Source organism: Pogona vitticeps, chromosome 4 (assembly GCF_051106095.1).
Source record: "Pogona vitticeps strain Pit_001003342236 chromosome 4, PviZW2.1, whole genome shotgun sequence".
NCBI lineage: Eukaryota > Metazoa > Chordata > Lepidosauria > Squamata > Agamidae > Pogona > Pogona vitticeps.
The window spans coordinates 203643679-203665109 of record NC_135786.1 but is presented as its reverse complement, the minus strand read 5'-3'; the positions used below and the strand labels follow the sequence as shown (position 1 = coordinate 203665109).

The 21431-nt window shown below is 42.8% G+C and overlaps 1 protein-coding gene across 7 annotated transcripts in view; it reads left to right on the top strand.

Moving 5' to 3' along the window:
• Positions 1-4051: 4051 nt before the first annotated feature.
• Positions 4052-21431, top strand: part of STAU2 (staufen double-stranded RNA binding protein 2) — a 200551-nt gene continuing 183171 nt past the window's right edge. For 2 of the 7 annotated variants that reach the window (XM_078393845.1, XM_078393846.1), the window contains exons 1-4: positions 4971-5436; positions 13176-13383; positions 14254-14372; positions 18841-19000. In XM_078393845.1, coding sequence (XP_078249971.1) covers positions 13185-13383; positions 14254-14372; positions 18841-19000 — 478 coding nt within the window. In that variant the 5' untranslated portion in view covers positions 4971-5436; positions 13176-13184. The other 5 variants (XM_072999042.2, XM_072999043.2, XM_020812817.3 and 2 more) reach the window with 5 other exon arrangements.

Below are 21431 nucleotides of genomic sequence, written 5' to 3'. Positions count from 1 at the left end.
ATGTCTTGGAACAGAGTATTTTAAATTCATAATAAATTGTCAGGAGTTAAAGGGGGACAGCAATGTTGGCGCAAGGACCTGTTTACTGGCAGCAACAAGTTGCTTAGGTTGGTCAGGAGAAAAAGAGATTGTAAAGAAAGAATCTGCCTGACCCAGGGGAAGGGGCATTTAGAGGCATTCCCTTTGGTTAAAACAGGAGTGAAATCGTGTGTCAGGGAAGGATCCTGACTTTACATAAGTGCTGCAGGCATCTGAACCTCCTTCATTTCACCCACAGAGCAGATTGACATCTGAATGTTGGGTTTTTTTTACATGTTAGAAGCAACCACCATACTAGGACACTAGGCTGTACACCGTATATCAGAGGAGGCAAGGCAGATCATGTGGTGCACACTTGTCGAAAGAAGAGAGAATTACACAGGAAGCTAAAGAAACAGCTGGGACAAGTGCATCATTAGCTAACCACTGCACAATCTAATATATCCTTCCATCATTGCTTTGTGTCATTCCATGGACATGTTGGACTGTAATGCCACTTCTTTATTTCTTTGGGCAGAATGCTTTGGTCCCAACGATACTCGCCCCCCTTCTCTCTGCTCAGAAAATAAAGCTACGTTGTCCAATTGAATATTTTCAGAGTTATGTCTCAAGCCCAGCGGTGAAAGGGGAGGGACACAGATACCCACACAGAGCATTTCCTTCTGCTAGGATGCATTCCCCTCTTCATGGATTGCTGCCTTGTCGTGGCGAAGGGGCTTGAGTAACTCAGAGAAACTATGGGCTATGCCGTGCAGGGACACCCAAGACGGACAGGACATAGTGGAGAGTTCCGACTAAACGCAATCCACCTGGAGTAGGAAATGGCAAGCCACTCCAGTATCTTTGCCAAGAACGCCCCATGATCAGAAACAAAAGGCTAAAAGATATGACGCTGGAAGATGGGCCCCTCAGGTCGGAAGGCGTCCAACATGCTACTGAGGAAGAGCGGAGGACAAGTACAAGTAGCTCCAGAGCTAATGAAGTGGTTGGGCCAAAGCCGAAAGGACGCTCAGCTGTGGACGTGCCTGGAAGTGAAAGGAAAATCCAATGCTGCAAAGAAAAATACTGCATAGGAACCTGGAATGTAAGATCTATGAACATTGGGAAGCTGGAGGTGGTCAAACAGGAGATGGCAAGAATAAACATCGACATCCTGGGCATCAGTGAACTAAAATGGACAGGAATGGGCGAATTCAGCTCAGATGATTATCATATCTACTATTGTGGGCAAGAATCCCGTAGAAGGAATGGAGTAGCCCTCATAGTCAACAAAAGAGTGGGAAAAGCTGTAATGGGATACAATCTCAAAAATGATAGAATGATGTCAATACGAATCCAAGGCAGACCATTCAACATCACAATAATCCAAGTTTATGCACCAACCAGCATTGCTGAGGAGACTGAAATTGAACAATTCTATGAAGATTTACAACACCTTCTAGAACTGACACCAAAGAAAGATGTTCTTCTCATTCTAGGGGACTGGAATGCTAAAGTAGGGAGCCAAGAGATAAAAGGAACAACAGGGAAGTTTGGCCTTGGAGTTCAGAACGAAGCAGGACAAAGGCTAATAGAGTTTTGTCAAGAGAATAAGCTGGTCATCACAAACACTCTTTTCCAACAACACAAGAGGCGACTCTATACATGGAAATCACCAGATGGGCAATATCGAAATCAGATTGATTATATTCTCTGCAGCCAAAGATGGAGAAGCTCTATAGAGTCAGCAAAAACAAGACCTGGAGCTGACTGCGGTTCTGATCATCAGCTTCTCATAGCAAAATTCAAGCTTAGACTGAAGAGAGTAGGAAAAACCACTGGGCCACTCAGGTATAATCTAAACCAAATCCCTTATGAATACACAGTGGAAGTAAAGAACAGATTTAAGGAACTAGATTTGGTGGACAGAGTGCCTGAAGAACTTTGGATAGAGGCTCGTAACATTGTCCAGGAGGCAGCAACGAAAACCATCCCAAAGAAAAGGAAATGCAAGAAAGCAAAGTGGCTGTCCAACGAGGCCTTAGAAATAGCAGAGAGGAGAAGGGAAGCAAAATGCAAGGGAGATAGGGAAAGTTACAGAAACTTGAATTCAGACTTCCAAAGAATAGCAAGGAGAGACAAGAGGGCCTTCTTAAATGAACGATGCAAAGAAATAGAGGAAGATAACAGAAAAGGAAAGACCAGAGATCTGTTCAGGAAAATTGGACATATTAGAGGAACATTTTGCGCAAAGATGAACATGATAAAAGACAAAAATGGGAGGGACCTAACAGAAGCAGAAGACGTCAAGAAGAGGTGGCAAGAATACACAGAGGAATTATATCAGAAAGATTTGGATATCCCGGACAACCCAGACAATGTAGTTGCTGACCTTGAGCCAGACATCCTGGAGAGCGAAGTCAAGTGGGCCTTAGAAAGCCTGGCTAACAACAAGGCCAGTGGAGGTGATGGCATTCCAGTTGAACTATTTAAAATCTTGAAAGATGATGCTATTAAGGTGCTACATTCAATATGCCAGCAAGTTTGGAAAACTCAACAGTGGCCAGAGGATTGGAAAAGATCAGTCTACATCCCAATCCCAAAGAAAGGCAGTGCCAAAGAATGCTCCAACTACCGTACAATTGCACTCATTTCGCACGCTAGCAAGGTTATGCTCAAAATCCTGCAAGGTAGGCTTCAGCAGTATGTGGACCGAGAACTCCCAGAAGTACAAGCTGGACTCCGAAGAGGCAGAGGAACTCGAGACCAAATTGCTAACCTGCGCTGGATTATGGAGAAAGCCAGAGAGTTCCAGAAAAATATCTACTTCTGCTTCATTGACTATGCGAAAGCCTTTGACTGTGTGGACCACAGCAAACTATGGCAAGTTCTTAAAGAAATGGGAGTGCCTGACCACTTTATCTGTCTCCTGAGAAACCTATATGTGGGACAGGAAGCAACAGTTAGAACTGGTCATGGAACAACTGAGTGGTTCAAAATTGGGAAAGGAGTACGGCAAGGCTGTATATTGTCACCCTGCTTATTTAACTTATATGCAGAATACATCATGCGGAAGGCTGGACTGGAAGAAACCCAAGCCGGAATTAAGATTGCCGGAAGAAATATCAACAACCTCCGATATGCAGATGATACCACTCTGATGGCAGAAAGTGAGGAGGAATTAAAGAACCTTGTAATGAGAGTGAAAGAGGAGAGTGCAAAAAACGGTCTGAAGCTCAACATCAAAAAAACTAAGATCATGGCCACTGGTCCCATCACCTCCTGGGAAATAGAAGGGGAAGATATGGAGGCAGTGTCAAATTTTTTCTTCCTGGGCTCCATGATCACCGCAGATGGAGACAGCAGCCCTGAAATTAAAAGGCGCCTTCTTCTTGGGAGGAAAGCGATGACAAATCTTGACAGCATCTTGAAAAGCAGAGACATCACCTTGCCAACAAAAGTCCGAATAGTCAAAGCTATGGTTTTTCCTGTCGCGATGTATGGAAGTGAGAGCTGGACCATAAAGAAAGCAGACCGCCGAAGAATTGATGCCTTTGAATTGTGGTGCTGGAGGAGGCTCTTGAGAGTCCCCTGGACTGCAAGGAGAACAAACCTATCAGTTCTAAAGGAAATCAACCCTGAATGCTCACTTGAAGGACAGATCCTGAAGCTGAGGCTCCAGTACTTTGGCCATCTCATGAGAAGAAAAGAGTCCTTGGAAAAAACCTTGATGTTAGGAAGGTGTGATGGCAAGAGGAGAAGGGGACGACCGAGGATGAGATGGCTGGACAGTGTCTGCGAAGCAACCAACATGAACCTGACACAACTCCGGGAGGCAGTAGAAGACAGGAGGGCCTGGCGTGCTCTGGTCCATGGGGTCACGAAGAGTCGGACACGACTAAACGACTAAACACACACACACAGGATGCATTCCCTTCAACGCAGGGGATGCCAAAACGAATGGCAGTTCTGTCAATTGTAAGTGAATAACTTCGGCCCTGCCGTCCTCTCAAACCTTCGGCTCGCCCTCCTGGGGCCACAAATACGACTTCACAGACCTCGGGTCCTGCACTGCTCGGAGCTGCCGCTCGGGGGCGCGGAATGCCCTCCGCCGCTCGGGAGGCGCAAGGGAAGGCGATGCGGACGGGGCCATTTGCGCTGCCAGAAGAGGGGGGGAGCGGAGATGCGGGTTCCTCACGGGAAGGCCTCGGTCAGGGCTAGCGGGGAGCAGGATGCGTCCGGGGGGTATAGGCCGGGGCCCTGAGACGGGGGCCGAAGAGCGGGCCGCGGCATCTGTAGGCCTAGTATCGCGCCCGGCTACCAGGGGGTGGCGACGCGGTTGGTTGGGGCCAGCGGCGGCCGAGGCGCGGCGGGGTCAGTTCTCTTTAGTGTTTGCCGATGTTGGAGGCGTCTCCAAAGTGTCCCCGGGAACCAGGTAACGGAGGCCGTGGGGGGTACCCGGACGGGCCCCGCTGGAACACCGGGGGGAACCGGGAGACGCCCAGCCGCCGCTCTGAATCTCGGCGGCAGAACTGAACTCGGGTAGAGAAGGGAGATGCTGGCGGCGGCGGCTGCTGCTGCTGCTGCTGCTCCCGTCGCCAGCATGGAAGAGAGAGGGACCGCCTCCTTCACCCGCTTCTCTTCCTTTTTAATTCTGTCCCGCCGGCGGCGGCAGGAGGAGCAGGAACAGCCAGCCAGCCAGTCGGCCGAAAGGGGACGCAGGAACACCGGGGGGGGGGGAGCCCGGTCGTCGGAGAGGGTAGTTGCGTGTCTCACCGTCTCCCGCCCCGAGAAGGAGATGGGATGGCGTGTGTGTGTGTGTGTGTGTGTGTGTGTGTGGCGGCGCCCCGTTGTCCTCGTAAGCCGGGTCGGCTGTCCTTGGGGAGTCGGGAGGCGCACAGGTGAGCCCGTTAGCCACCTGGAGAGCTGCCCGCTGCTGTTGAAAGGTGAAAACAAATTCCGTGAACATTCAGGAACGCCGAACATAAGCGAGGAGGTGTGCTTGGCCGGGCCATGCCTATATGCCTCGGTGTAAGGAATACTACCCCTTTCGCAAAAGACACATTTGGAAATACATTGGCAGGGGACATGTCTTGGAACAGAGTATTTTAAATTCATAATAAATTGTCAGGAGTTAAAGGGGGACAGCAATGTTGGCGCAAGGACCTGTTTACTGGCGGCAACAAGTTGCTTAGGTTGGTCAGGAGAAAAAGAGATTGTAAAGAAAGAATCTGCCTGACCCAGGGGAAGGGGCATTTAGAGGCATTCCCTTTGGTTAAAACAGGAGTGAAATCGTGTGTCAGGGAAGGATCCTGACTTTACATAAGTGCTGCAGGCATCTGAACAAAGAGTGACTAAATAAGAGATACTGGTGGTGTCCTGGATAATTAAATGAAAACATGAATGCAGTGTAGGAAGGTGAGGGAAAGTAAACTGTATTTTGGTTGCCATTCGAAGATGCATTTTTTAAAAAACCTTTCCAATATAATAATTCCTGTATACAAATGTATCAGCACACTACAACATTGGTCAATGTACCTCCAAAAGCACCTTGTAGCATTTGGAGATGTGCAGAACAAGGCAGTCAGAACCATCAAGTAGCTGGAGCAGTTCTTTGAGGAGAAAGAGGACATTTGAAGTTTTTTGTTTTGAAATGAAGTAAATAAATTGAGGAAGGGTGTAAAGAAGGTAAAAAAGGAGAAACATTATCTTCAGTATTAGAATATAATGACAGGAGTGTCAAGAAAGGACAAAAACGAGCACTTCACCGAGTTTATTGGGTGTGCTGTATGTCACAGTGAAATTAGTTCTCTAAGTTGTAGATAGCTGCCAGCTTGGACAGCTTTAAAAGAAGTTTGGACTAATCTGTGGAAGAGTAACTCTGTTAGTAAGACCTGGTGGCACGCAACAACAACAACAACAAAGACTTAATGGCTACAATTTATGTCAGGTTTATATTGTCAAAAACACTGTGCTCCTTCCATTGCTGAAAGGATGATCAGGAGGGTGCTACTGTGTTTGTCCTGTTCATGTGCTTCCCATCAGCAACTGGTTGATTACTGTAGGAACAGCATGTTGGACTAGACAGGGCTTTAGTCTCATCTGACAGGGCTTTCCAGTGCTTTGTGATATCCCTTCTCTTGAGAAAATGCGCACATTTTCCCCCCATTTGAAGGCTGAACTGTGGTTCTTTAGTCTCTGATTTCAAAAACGATAAGATCTGTATTTCCTTTGAGTACCATCCCACTAATTTTTGTGGGGCTTGCTTCTGAGTAGACACACATTGGATGACACTGTTCATCTTCTTTCATTCAGTCTTCATCTAGTATGTGTGGAAACAGGACACGTATTACTTGAAGTATTACTTGTATGCTTGACTGAGTGAAGATCGTACAGGCTGCAAATCGTTGTTAAACCTAAAACATGTACTCTCTCTCCTGCTCATTTGATTCTTCTGTTCATCTTCATAGGATTTTTATTTTGCAGTATGTCTTCAGTTGTTAATGTAAGATAATTAATATTTATTATATTCCCCCCTTTTTTCAAGGAGTTCAGGGTAACATCACACAGACTTCTACTGTATCCTCACCTCATACCTGTGTTATCACACTAGAAATGGTGCTGGAGCAAGACTGCCTATGAGCTTTGTGGGCTAAGTGGAACTTGAACCTGGTCTTCTTAATCAGGCAGCCATACTGTTGCACTACACTGGCATTGCCATGTGATCCTTTGCATGTCTACTTGGGACTATCCAGCTGAAAATAAAAATAAAACAAAACTTTGCAGCACTTTAAAGACTATTATATGTCAATTAACAGTCTTTAAGATGCCACACATTTGTAATTTTTGTTTTAATTTTTGTCTGGATTTACTTGCACAAACTTCCACTTCTTTGAAATCTATTTGAGAAATAAGTGCAGTAAAATTTAACTTGGGATAAATATTTAACAAACCTGCAGGATTGCAATCTTCTGAAACGTTTGAGTCAAGTTTTTGTGCCACAGAGTACTGCAGGAAGGAGAAGGGAGTCTCAGTACCATTGGTAAGAGCAACAGAATGTATTGGTAGTACACGTTAGATGCTTCCCATAAGGCTGTTGGATTCATGTTACTGGAACAGTTGCTGTTCTAGTTATATGAATCCAAAACCTCCTTAAACACATGAGCCACCCTGAACATAATCAGTCTCATTTGATTTTGGAAGCAGGGCAGGGTTGGGCCTGATTAATGCTAGGATGAGAAGCCATCAGGGACCTGTTGGACCTCTCCATTTAGACCCTGGAGAGTTGCTGGCATTGTGTTGCCAGTACTGGTTTAGAGTGACCAATGGTTTGCCACAGGTGGTTTCCTGTGTTCCTGTTACCTAATTGCACAATCCTGGGATCCTATTTATTATTTTATTTATTTTATTTATATCCCACCTATCTAGTCGATTAAGACCACTCTAGGCGGCTTACAACAAAGAATACAACAATATAAATAGAAACAATTATACATAAGGGAAAAACTTTCGACAAGATGGGACAAACACTAGGGAGAGGAAAGAGGGGAAGATCAGGAATTGGCTGAGGGGAAGGCCTGCTGAAACATCAATGTTTTTTTAAGGTTTTATTTCTACTACAAACACATATACAGATTCCCCCGCACCCTCCCCGTTTCGAGGACAAGGATTCAGACCATATTACAATCCAGCTTTCCCAAATTCCAGAGAGCATTGAAGAAAACAAAACAAAACTTAAAAAACGGCAATCATTTTACCCTATCTTCAAATCTGGCCCTGGGCCCAAACATGTATTAGGTTCCAGCTTTGTTTTGCATAGTCTCTTGGTTGATCTCGTAGCGCTTCTGATAGTGTATCCAGTTCTATAATGTCCAACAGCTTCTTCAGGAACTCCTCCATTGTAGGAACATCTTCACTTTTCCATTTTTGGGTCTAGAGTATCCTAGCTGCTATCAATATATACATCAAACAATATTTAATTTTCTTGTTGGTAATTTCTGGCATAATATTCAATAATGCTATTTCAGGTTTAAAATTTAATTTCCTTTGAATAATTCCTTTTATCATTTCCCACAACTGTGACCAATAGACCCTGGCTTTTTCACATGACCACCACATATGATAATAAGTTCCCACTTTTATTTTTACATTTCCAACAGATATTACTGCTTCCTTCTGACATTTTTGCCAGTTTTATGGGAGTATAATGCCATCTATAGAACACTTTGAGGATATTTTCTCTTAAATTTACTGGCTTAATCATTTTGTAACAGTCTTTCCACATCATCGTCCAATGATCAATGTCGATATTATAGCCAAAGTCCCTTGCCCATCTTATTTATTTATTTATTTATTTATTTATTTATTTATTTATTTATTTATTTATTTATTTAACTTATATGCCGCCCACACTACCCAAAGGTCTCTGGGCGGCTTACAGCATTTAAAATACAATAAAAAGGCAAAATAAAATTGTCTCCTTTACCTTCTCATCCTCCAGTTCATATTCCAGTAAATATGTATACATTTTCTTTATTATTTTCTCATCAGAGAAAACCCACAGTTTATCTACCTGTACTTCACCTTCAAAGAAACCCAAATTTCTATCTTTATTATATCTTGATTCTAATTTATTCAATGACCACCAGTCTGTTGCCACCCCTAATTCCTCTAGTTCTTGTTTATTTTTTATATTTTGTTCTCTATTAAGTAGTTCTCTATAGGTTAACATCATCCCTTTCTGATTTATCACTTTCATCGTAAAGGCTTCTATGGGGGCTCCCATAGTGGGTTTTTTTAATATGTTTGTGCTCGGAATTTGTACCAGACTAGATCCAAAGCTTTCCTTACAGTGTGTTCCATGAAGCGTGATTGTTCCTTGTCTTTCCCATACCACACATATGCATGCCAACCCATACTTAAGTCATGCCCCTCTAGTTTCAATAATCTTTGGTTTACCAGGGTTATCCATTCTTTTATCCAAGTCATTGCACACGCCTTATAATATAGTAGCCAGTTTGGGAGTCCTACACCATCCCTTTCTTTCAAGTCCTGTAATAGCTTAAGTTTTATTCTTGGTTTCTTAGTCTTCCATATAAATTTAGTTGTCAAGCGATCCAGTTCTTTAAAATATTTAAAGTTCAATAATATTGATAAGTTTTGGAAAAGAAATAGTAGTTTAGGCAGAGTCATCGTCTTTATCATTGCAATTCTTCCCATCAATGATAGTTGAAACTTGCTCCAGTCTTCCAGGTTCTTCTGAATTTCCTTCTGTATTCTAAGGTAATTCTCTTTCATTAGGTTACTGGGTTTTTTAGTAATGATAACTCCTAAATACTTAATTTTTTGTACTACTTCAAAATTAATTTCACTCAACATTTTTCCAGCTTCTTCTTTCTTTATGTTTTTAATCATGCTCCCGATGGTGGTGGTGGGGAGATCGGATCGGCTTCTGCCTTTCTTCGGAGCAGCCCAGCTGCTCCCAAAGGGCTGCCCCGACTGTGCTTGCAGCAGCGGAGGAGGTGCCCGGTGGAGGAGAAGGCAGTCGGGGCAGCACTTTGGGAGCAGCCGGGCTACTCCGAAGAAAGGCAGAAGCCGATCTGATCTCCCCCCCACACCGGGCGGCTTCTCCCGCTGCGCCCGATGGTGGGGGGGAGATCGGCCATGGCTGGGAGTTGCCCCTGTGGGTCAGATCCGGGCATCCGGATCCCCCACCCTCCCCCCGCGGCTTGGATATGAACCACGGCGGCTACCTCAGCCATGGCCAGACTCCCTAGAGTCCGGCCATGGCTGGGGTAGCCGCCGCGGCTCGGATCCAATCCGCGGGGGGAGGGTGGAGGGTGGGGTGATCCGGATGCCTTTCAGGCATCCCGGGCTTGGATCCCACCCACTGCCGGTTACCCATGGCTTGGGTAACCGGCGGTGGGTGGGATCCAAGCCTGGGATGCCTGAAAGGCATCCGGATCCCACCACCCTCCCCCTGCGGCTCGGATCCAAGTTGCGGGGTGGTGGTGGGAGGCATGGCCGGACTCTTCGGCAGCCGCCGTGGCTCGAATCCGAGCCACGGTGGCTGCCGAAGAGTCCGGCCATGCCTCCCACCCTCCTCAAGCCGCGGGGGGAGGGTGGTGGGATCCGGATGCCTTTCAGGCATACGGATCCCACCACCCTCCCCCGCGGCTTGGATCCGACCCGCGGCAGGCTACCCCAGGCATGGTCAGACTCCTGAGAGTCCGACCATGGCCGGGGAAGCCGGCCGCGGGGAAGGGGAATTCCGGCGGTGGCCTCGGAAGGACCCTTCGGAAGGGTCCTTCCGAGGCTACCACAGGCATTTTCCCCCAGCTGAGCAGTGGGAGCGCTCCTTCGGAGGCTCCCGCCGCTCAGCTGGGGGAAAATGGTGCCTATGGGGAAAACATTGCAAAGCGATTTTTCCCCATAGGCAACATCGGTATGCCATCGCTATGTGAATTCGTCGTTAAATGGGGCACTCGTTATACGAGGCACCACTGTATTTCTGCCATACATCAAAGGGGTCATGGACCACATGGGAAAACTTTTGAGAAAACACAACCTACAAACTGTATTCAGACCCACCACAACAATACAACAACTGTTACGGTCAGCAAAGGACAAAAGGGACCCCCTCACCACTGCAGGAGTATACCAGATACCTTGCAGTTGTGGACAGGTATATATTGGAACCACAAAATGCAGCATTCACATCAGAATCAAAGAACATGAGAGACACTGCAGACTAAAACAACGGGAAAAATTAGCAGTAGCTGAACATGCCCTAAAACTAGCTGGGCATGAAATTCTATTTCAAAATACTGAAGTACTGGACAACACCAACAATCATTATGTTAGACTGCACGGGGAAGCCATTGAAATCCATAAACATCAGCATAGCTTCAAAAAAAGAGAAGAAAGTCTGAACCTGAACAAGGCCTGGCTTCCAGCACTGGACAATACAGCCTGCAGAAGGTCAACAAACTCTACCCATCCACAAGGACCAGGGATCATTGCACAAAAGAGACCAGCTAATTACACCCATCAACCACAGATAATCTCTCCCACTTATCACAACAATACATCCACAACAAAAACACGCTGATCATCCTATCTCCTGAAAAGGACAAAAGCTGTTCCCACAGCTATAAATACTCAACTATCCAGCAAACAGCAACAGAGCATGGACAGAGTTCCTACTCCAGTCCTCCGAAGATGCCAGCCACAGAGACTGGTGAAATGTCAGGAAGAACAACCTTCACAACACGGCCAAAGAGCCCGAAAAACCCACAACAACCATCAGATCCCAGCCATGAAAGCCTTCGAGAACACTTTGTGAAGACTCTCAGGAACAAATTTGTCACCATGTTTGAAAGTCAGTTTGTGCAATTAAAAGAAAAGTTGTCTTTTTGGGTGACTACACATCTCACTCAAGCTTCCAGACAACAATAGTTTGTGATAGGGAACTAGGAAATGGACCTGTAAGAAAGCTAAAGAAAGTTAACCATTTCAGTTCTCTGGCAGTTTTTTAGTTGTGACTTTTAGTCTTGTTTTACTCTTATTGGATGAAATGTTAATAGTGCTCTAATGTTGCTCATTTTCCACTGACTGAAATGGTTCATTAAAATAAACACATTTCGTTCCTTGACATAGTAATTTTTTAAAAGTTGTTTAAATTTAATATGATGGAACAAAATCAGTACCTAAAAATCGATGAAGGTGGTGAGAATTACATGTAATTTGGTGTGGATTATGTAATACATTATTGATTACAGAGGTTTTGTGACAAAATTGTATAGAATAAATACTGGCCAATATGAGATTTGGACAGTTGCAAGAATATGTGAGAAAACAGATGGGTGTTTGCAAGTCACTGTTTCTCAATCTTTGTGTTTTGTTTCTTCAACCAGTGAAGGATACAGCATTATGATGAATGGTGTTTTCCTTATCCATGACATCTTGTTTGACCTTTGACCTCTTTCTGGTTGCCTGTTTTTATGCTGCTGGCTGAGCAGAAAGAAATGTCATGGTTGTGTAGCTGACATTATCTTTGCAATATTCCAAGCACCCTTTTTATCTCATGCACATCAAATATTTTTAACACAGTTTGTGCTTTTAAGTACCACCATGCTTATGCAGATCTGTTGAGTCATTCCAGATATTTTCAGTGAAAATAGATTGTTAACAGACAGAGGGCAGATTCTGCTTCTTAGAAGGAAACAACAGTGATTTACCTCACAGAGTTGTTAAAAAAGAAATATTAAACAAATCTGCAATTAATCAAAGTATTAAAATATTCCATTCTTAATTGAAGTGGCAGTGCCCATGTTAAACAAAAAGGAGAGGGCGACTGCTAAGGTAAGGCCTTTTCAGTAGTGGCTCTCCAGTTATGAAGCAAACTTTCCAGAGAATTTGAGCAGCCTCATTCTTCTTGTCTGTATGGCATAGTTTGACCATGCATTTCCTCTAGGTCTTTTGATTAATTCTTGTAGTGTGTGGAATCTCAGTGTTTCGAAAAACATTTTTGTACTTCAGCCACTCAGTTTTAAAATCTGTGTATTTGATTTTGTGGTGATGTGAGTTCTGTTCTCTTTTATATTACTTGCTTTTAAAATGTTTACCTATTTACACAATACAGTGCATTATATTATGGAGTAATGTGGAAGTGTCATAATGGACAAATAAATATAAACATGAGAATGCTTTGGGCATTCTAGCAACTATGGCCTCTGTGTATTGTGCTTCCAATGTAGCACCCCAGTAGTGAAACTTCTCTCCTTTCCTCTTTTCTCTGCAACCATCTTAAGCAGTCCAAAAATGAGGTCTAGAGAATTTCCCAATTGGGATTCACAGGCCTTAAGTGGAAAGGGGAGATTGCCAACCCTTTTGATTTCATTTTTCTGCCAGCTGCTGCCCAATGTTAGAGCTGGTCATTTTTGTTTATTTCAGTGCAGACGTTTTATGTGGTTCGGCTTCGATTGTCAAACCTGTGGAGGAAGTTCTAAAGCTGTATTTGTACAAGGGCTCAGTACTGAGAAATATTACATTGGAGTCCCTTTTTGAATGATATTCCTGAGTTGCTGATTGTACCTGAAGTTTCTTGTGATAAAAAATAATGTTAATCTATTGATGTTTTTTTCTGTCTCCTTCAGTAAAAATCAATGGCACAAATCAAAATGCAGAGTACATCAAACCACGCCAGACCTACCTTATCCCCAGCAATACTGGCACCATCGACAAAAGCAACAAGTTCACAGGTTCTTCAGCCCTCAATAAATGGATCCCTTCCGGAATCAGCAGGGGATTGTAATAGTACTACAACTGGCCTGGTAGATTCTGTGCCTTCTGAAAACTCACTGGGTAAGATAGTGATTGATTTAAATTAGTGATTTCTTTATATGCTATCAACTTCAGTTTTATTTTTGGAATGCGTAGTTCTCAAAGAGCACCAAATGAAAGGAGTACTTTAAAGTAATTGGCTAAAACATTATCAGCACTGTTTAAGTGCTTTCAATGAATTAGCTGTGTTTGTCAAGTTTAGCTTCTGAACAGTCTTTCTGGCGGGTACAGAAGCACTGGGAAGACCTCACCTCTTCTAGTTTGGCTGTACCTTTTACTGAAAAGTTTAAAACTGCACGAAGTGATCCAAGTGTGTTTCCTACTGCAGAACAAAATGTCTTAGACATTTTTTGGCAGAAAGTGTTATTCCTTTTGTATCTCTGTAAATAAAATGCAGTTCTTGTCCTTAAACAGTGAAACATTGCCCCCCCCCCGCTGTGAAATGTTTTGTTGGACGTTAGTGCGAAGATTGTAAAAGCAAGCATTCTAAGGTTTAGATTTTCAATGTTTAGATTTAAAAAGATGAAAAGTTAAAATTAGTTGAGCAATAAAGAACAATTTAACAAATTACAGACACCTCCAAAGACTGGTGTATAACTCGTTTCAGTTTCAGGCAAGTTTATCATTCATAAAGGCTAGAGTCAGCAAATTAAATTAATTTTTAAAGAATGTATAAAAGATTTATCCTGAATTGTATATGGTTGATATTAAAATAAAATACATATTATAAGAGCCACAGTTCACAAATCATCGTCTCTACCTTAATTGTGTTCTTTCTTCATTTGGTAGCATAAATATTTGAAGACTGATTGTTTCTTTTATAAACATTCTTATTCCTGAGAAGATTTTTATGCAAAAATTAAAAATTTGTATGTTTATTTCCTTTTGAAGATAACATGGCAAACCCCAAAGAGAAAACACCAATGTGTCTAGTAAATGAGCTAGCCCGTTTCAATAGAATTCAGCCTCTTTACAAGCTTCTGAATGAACAAGGACCTGCTCATTCCAAGGTAATACTATATTCTGTGTATATGTCATTTCTTATTTCACTTCAGCAAATTGTTTAGCAAACTATTTCTTCTTCAGTGTAATATCCTTATAGTCATGAAATAGTTGAGCAGACTCTAAATTAGGCATGGACTGCATATAACAAATGTTACAAAAAAGAGATGTAATGAAGCAAAAAAATAAAAATGTAGGCCTGCATTAGTGTTGTTATTTCCACCCAAGGTTGTGTGCAAAAGTGTGCATGGAAAATGCTTCTGTACCTACTGCTAGTGAACTGAATGAAGGTAATATCCTATGCATTTCATGATTTCCCTTTGTTGGTAAAATACATTTTATAAAGGTGTACACTGATACTTTGTCTGCAGTTTCAGGGTGTGACGTTCCCTACGTGTCCCCAGATTCTTTCACTAACCTCAGGCCCATGACACGTTCCCTCTTTTATGCTGCCACCAGGTGATCTCTGTCAACAGTGTTTAATTAGAAAGATTGAGGTCTATGCTGATTGTAAAGTTGAACAAAACAGGTTTATTGTAAAGTTGAACAAAACAGGTTTATTGGTTACAGTTTGCAAAAACAGGCTCTTCAAAGACTTTAAAGTATTCAATAGTTTAGTAATAACTTGTTTCACTCTTAAATATCTGTAAGTTCCACACTCTTAACTGCCTCCTTTAACTCCTAACTTGGCCACACTCTCTAATTCCCACAGACAAACTCTTCACTTCAGACGCTCATCTCTGACTCTCACTGAATGACTGACTAAATTCATCTGACTCATCCCTTCCTTCTAGTTTCTTTAGCTTCGCCTCCCAACAGCTCTCATTGGTGTATGCAAATAACCTCATACATAAGTCAAAGCAGGGTGATTGCCACAGTCCTCCCCACTTAGGGTTTTCTGCCACATACGCCCATATCATCCTCATTAAAGTTCCATTGAACTTTTCTGTTAGCCCATTTGTTTGTGGATGGTAAGGAGACAATGTTACATGGGAAATGCCACAGACTTGCCATAGCCTCTTCATTAACTTAGAGGTGAAGGAGGTTCCTAGATCCGTGACTATCTTGGATGCAAATCCCATTCTACACATGTAACTGATCAAAGCATCTGCCACTGTCTCAGTCTCATGTTGTGCAAAGTTATGGCTTTGGAGTACCTAGTGGCAAATTCAATAATGGATACGATGTACATGTTTCCCCTTCTGGTGGCTTGTGGTAAGGGTCCTACAAGATCCAAACCTAAATGTTGAAACGGGGTTGAAATAATGAGTAATGGGCACAGCTTAGCTTTAGTTTTGTCATTTTGGTACCTCTCCTTTGGCACGTATCACATGTAAAAGTTTTGTGCAACCCTTTGTTTCATGCAGGAGACATTCATGTGTGCTCCAAACACTTCTTTATGAGCTTTCTCTAAAATCTTCTCTCTATATTTTACAGGGACAAGTAATTGTTTGAGATGTCCGTCTCCACTCCTATAGATGTGGTGGTGCTGCGGGTTAAACCGCAGAAGCCTCTGTGCTGCATGGTCAGAAGACCTGCAGTTGTAACATTGAATCCACATGACGGAGTGAGCTCCCGTCACTTGTCCCAGTTCCTGCCAACCTAGTGGTTCGAAAGCATGCAAAATGCAAAAATGCGAGTAGATAAATAGGTACCACCACAGTGGGAAGGTAACGGTGTTCCATGTCTAGTCGCGCTGGCCACGTGACCACGGAAGATTGTCTTCGGACAAACACTAGCTCTATGGGTTGGAAACGGAGATGAGCACTGCCCCCTAGAGTTGGACATGACTGGACAAATTGTCAAGGGGAGCCTTTACCTTTATATATCAGGTTTTTATCAGCTATAAACCTCTCTGGGTGTTCAGGAGATAATGGAAAGGGAGATATTTTTGGCTTTTTCTAAATATGGGATCAGGGTGGCATTTTCCTTCTGTTCTATAATAAAGGAAGTATGATTAGGATTTTTCAGTCCTCAGACATGTCTGTTATATTAGGGTTTTCCTCTAGGCTAGGACATTCCAGGTTGGTTTCAGAAGTTAGGGATCCCAGTCTTTTCTCATGGACTATAAGCTGCTTGCCCTGGGAGTGGGTTACCACATAAGCACTCTGCACATGTTTGGAGAGATCTAAGCTGATCAAACAAGGAGCAGGGATTTGGTCTGACACTGCTACCTTCCATATACCAGACCACCCCTGGTATTTTACTGCAACTCTAGCCATTGGCAGAACCACCGTGTCTGAGCTAATGCCTTTGAGGGTGATGTTCTGTTCCAACCTATTTAGGAATTATGCCTGTGTGATAAATAGTAACCTGGGAACACGTACTTTTTATATCCAGATACTTTATGTCGTCAGTAGAAATAGGCTTTCTAGAGTTATTCAATAAATCCTGATCACACTGGATTACAAAACATTGTATCACTCTCACTTCAGGAATGTCTGGGCTCTGTGCCAAGTCCATTTCCTTAGCAACAGTGCTGTGGCGGGAAGAGGACTCAACTTCTACTGTCCTTGAGCAAATAACATAATTCTCCTGGCAAAACTGAATAAAATTGTTCCAGGCCAAACACATGTTTTCATTTGGTCTAAGGAGGTAACACATTCCTATTCCAGCCATTTATTGAGTAATTGCGTCAAAGGTGCTCTAAGCTGAGCAAAAGACTTCTCAGCTTTCTTGGAAATTGATCTAAATTTCTTTCTGAGGTGCTCTGATTTAATTCCAAATCTGGATTACACCATTTTTCTATATGCCTCAGAATCTCTAGCCTGCTCCAGGCTCAGCTAAAACTCCACTTATTTGTGATCTTAAAATTATCGTCCTCTCATTATCTTAAATCTCAAACTCCCAACAAGCCCTCTCAAATGAGATCAGGAAAGATTTAGGAGAATCTCCATTCCTATATTGGGGAAATTTCTTTAGGTTGATTTTTGAGAGATTTTCCACACTAGAATTGTTGTTGTTGTTGTTGTTGTTGTTGTTGTTGTTGTTGTTGTTGTTGTTGTTGTTGTTGTTGTTGTTGTTGTTGTTGTTAGAGCAGCTAACTCCAGTTTCTTCATCTCTATTTAAAATTGCATTTCCCTTTCTCTTTGTTCAAATTCCCTTTGCCTGTTTTCTAGCTCAAATTCCCTAGCTCTCTCTTCAGGGCTGGCTTTCTCTTTAATTTCTAATTCCTTGAGCTCTAATTCCTTTTCCTTTTCTCTTTCTTTAATTTCTAGTTCCCTGAGTTTGTATTCTTGTTCTAGTCTTCATCTTTCAAAGTCCTGGGAGCTTTGAATATTTTCTCCTTCTGAGGCAATTATTTGTGCGCCCTCAGTTTCTACCTCACTTTGAATTAAAGGGTTTCCATTCCCCTCAGCCTCATGAGGTTTAACTCCCTCCATGACTGATTTTTTTGTTCTTTTGGGTGGCATATTAGAGTTAAAGTGGACTTTCTTATACTATTTTTAAAAGGACCTCTCTTTCAGCTGTTTTCCCCAGTAATTCTGTTGTGCTTTACTCTCCATCTCACAACCTTGGTTACTGAGTTTCTTTGTCTGAGCAATTCCTGGCTCCAGACACCAGAATAATTTTCTTTGTAACTTCTTATTTACCTATCACCTCAGATACATTTTGACCCTGGCTTCCACTCTTAGCCACTACTACTCTGTTTCTCTCAGACCCGTGGATTTTGAGCTAGCCCACTGGTCTCTCATATCCTGAGGTAAATGAAGTTTTCTTTAGAGTTGGTTCCCTATCTTAAGTTCCCCCAGATCTGGGTTCAGAAGCCCAGCCACTAAGCTTTTCCACAAAAGCTCTAGCAGGTCACCCACTTCTTCGCCATAGATTCTGAACTAGAAAGGTACCCATGACTCCAGAAAATTTACTTTTAAACATTGGTTTCACTGGATTTCTTCATATCCCACCGCTGCCACTAATTGTGACGTGCCCCTACGTGTCCCCAGAATATTTCACTAACCTGAGGCCCATGACACATTCCCTCTTTTACGCTGCCACTAGATGATCTCTGCCAACAATGTTTAATTAGAAAGATTGAGGTTCATGCTGATTGTAAAGTTGAACAAAACAGATTTATTGGTTACCGTTCACATAAACAGGTTCTTTTAAGACTTTAAAGTATTCAATAGTTTAGTAATAACTTGTTTCACTCTTAAATCTCTATACATTCCACATTCTTAACTGCCTCCTTTAATTCCTAACTCGGCCACACACTCTAATTCCCACAGACAAACTCTTCACTTCAGACTCTCATCTCTGACTCTCACTGACTGACTGACTAAACTTATCTGACTCACCCCTCCCTTCTCGTTTCTTTGGCTCTGCCTCCCAACAGGTCTCATTGATAACCTCATACGTGAGCCAAAGTAACCTCATACGTGATCGCCACACAGGGTAACCCTTGAAATGTAGTTATCTTTTACAAAGAATGTTCTAGCTAATAGCGTTTTTATTTGACCATCCTGTATGTCTGTATAGATGTTCACAGTGCAGCTGACTCTCGGTGAACAAACATGGGAAGCTGAAGGAAGCAGTATTAAAAAAGCTCATCATTCTGCTGCTAGCAAAGCTCTGAATGAAAGTAACCTCCCCAAACCAACACCTAGGCCACCCAAAAACAATGTTAATAATAATCCAGGTAGGTTATACTCTTATTCCCCAATATATTGATGAATGTGTTCAGATTAGGCTCCTGTAGTTTCAAGGATGTCTTGTAACATGTGAAAAATGGAAATCAAAAAAAAGGTGCGGTAAACTAACTCTTTGTAAATTAGAATCATATCATGTATATGTATTCCACAGCTGAAGCCACTGAGAGTTCATACTTCTTCAAAGTTTGACTGTTCAGCATGAAACTGAGAACTGAATTAGGTGGCTGGCAAGAACATTATGACCAGATACAAAATCAACAGAAATGAATAAATTCCTTTTTAATTTAAGGCTGATATCCGCTGCACAGGGCCAGTGGCTGCTGATCAAACGTTTTCTTTGGTAATTTCAGGGCATATAGAAGTTTGCTACATTGTGTACAAACTGCATATGCCTGAAAGTTGTCTTTAAGCAGTTATTATTTTTGTTGTTGTTGTTTAGTCATTAAGTCGTGTCAGACTTCGTGATCCCATGGACCAGAGCACGCCAAGCCTTCCTGTCTTCCACTGCCTCCTGGAGTTGGGTCAAATTCATTTTGGTAGTTTCAGTGACACTTTCCAACCATCTCGTCCTCTGTCGTCCCCTTCTCCTCTTGCCTTCACACTTTCCCAACACCAGGATCTTTTCCGGGGAGTCTTCTCATGAGATGGCCAAAGTATTGGAGCCTCAGCTTCAGGTTCTGTCCTTCCAATGAGCACTCAGGGTTGGTTTCCTTCAGAATGGATAGGTTTGTTCTCCTTGCAATCCAGGGGACTCTCAAGAGCCTCCTCCAGCACCACTATTCAAAAGCATTAGTTCTTCGGCAGTCAGCCTTCTTTATGGTCCAGCTCTCACTTCCATACATCGCTACTGGAAAAACCATAGCTTTGATTATGCGGACCTTTGTTGGCAAGATGATGTCTCTGCTTTTTAAGATGCTGTCTACGTTTGTCCTCGCTTTCCTCCCAAGAAGTAGACGTCTTTTAATTTCGTGGCTGTTGTCCCCATCTGCAGTGATTATGGAGCCCAAGAAAATAAAATCTGTCACTGGCTCCTTATCTTCCCCTTCTATTTGTCAGGAGGTGGTGTGACCAGTGGCCATGATCTTAGTTCTTTTAATGTTGAGCATGAATTATTCTGATTATAAGTTAAATAAGCAGGGAGACAATATACAGCCTTGTAGTACTCCTTTCCCAATTTTGAAACAATCAGTTCTTCCATATCCAGTTCTACCTGTTGCTTCCTGTCCCATGTATAGATTTCTTAAGAGATAGATAAGGTAGTCAGGTACTCCCATTTGTTTAAGGAATTGCCATAGTTTGTTGTGGTCCACACTGTCAAAGGCTTTTGCGTAGTCAATGAAGCAGAAGTAGATGTTTTTCTGGAACTCTCTGGCTTTCTCCATAATCCAGTGCATGTTAGCAATTTGGTCTCTAGTTCCTCTGCCTCTTTGAAATCCAGCTTGTACTTCTGGGAGTTCTCGGTCCACATACTGCTGAAGCCTACCTTGTAGGATTTTGAGCATAACCTTGCTAGCGTGTGAAATGAGTGCAATTGTATGGTAGTTGGAGCATTCTTTGGCACTGCCCTTCTTTGGGATTGGGATGTAGAGTGATCTTTTCCAATCCTTTGGCCACTGTTGAGTTTTCCAAACTTGCTGGCATATAGAGTGTAGCAACAACGTCATCTTTTAAGTTTTTAAATAGTTCAACTGGAATGCCATCACCTCCACTGGCCTTGTTGTTAGCCATGCTTTCCATGCTTTCCAAGGCCCATTTCACTTCACTCTCCAGGATATCTGGCTCAAGGTCAGCAACCACACTCTCTGGGTTGTCCGGGACATCCAGATCTTTCTGGTATAATTCCTCTTGGTATTCTTGCCACCTCTTCTTGTTGTCTTCTGCTTCTGTTAGGTCCCTACCATTTTTGTCGTTTATCATGTCCATCTTTGCACAAAATGTTCGTATTTACTTTTATTATTTACCTTTAATCAAAAGAGATGAAATAATCCCTGTTGCACATATGGAGCTGCGGAACAAGATTTCAGCCAGTAATGCTAGGTGCTGAACTGTCCTAACAGTAAGAGAGTCAAATTCAATCTTGGCCTCCTTTGCTACACTCAATCTCTAATGTCAAACAGCAAAGGCAGTTATTAGGGCTGGAATCCTGTTGCATTATTCTTTATGCAAAATGCTCTGTTGCTGAACAAGTGGCAAAACTGGGGAAGAGCAGAGTGAAACAAATTGCTATGATAATGCACGGAACTATTTGTTAGAATTAAAACTGGTATAGCTTTATTGGTTACAGTTGGCACAAGCTTGCTCAGCAAAGAGGGAAGGCATCAGCCAACCTATCTGCTGATTTATGAACCTCTCTTCAACATGATTATTGGAGCAAGACACAGGATGGCTGGACACATGACCAGAAATCATTGCATGTGC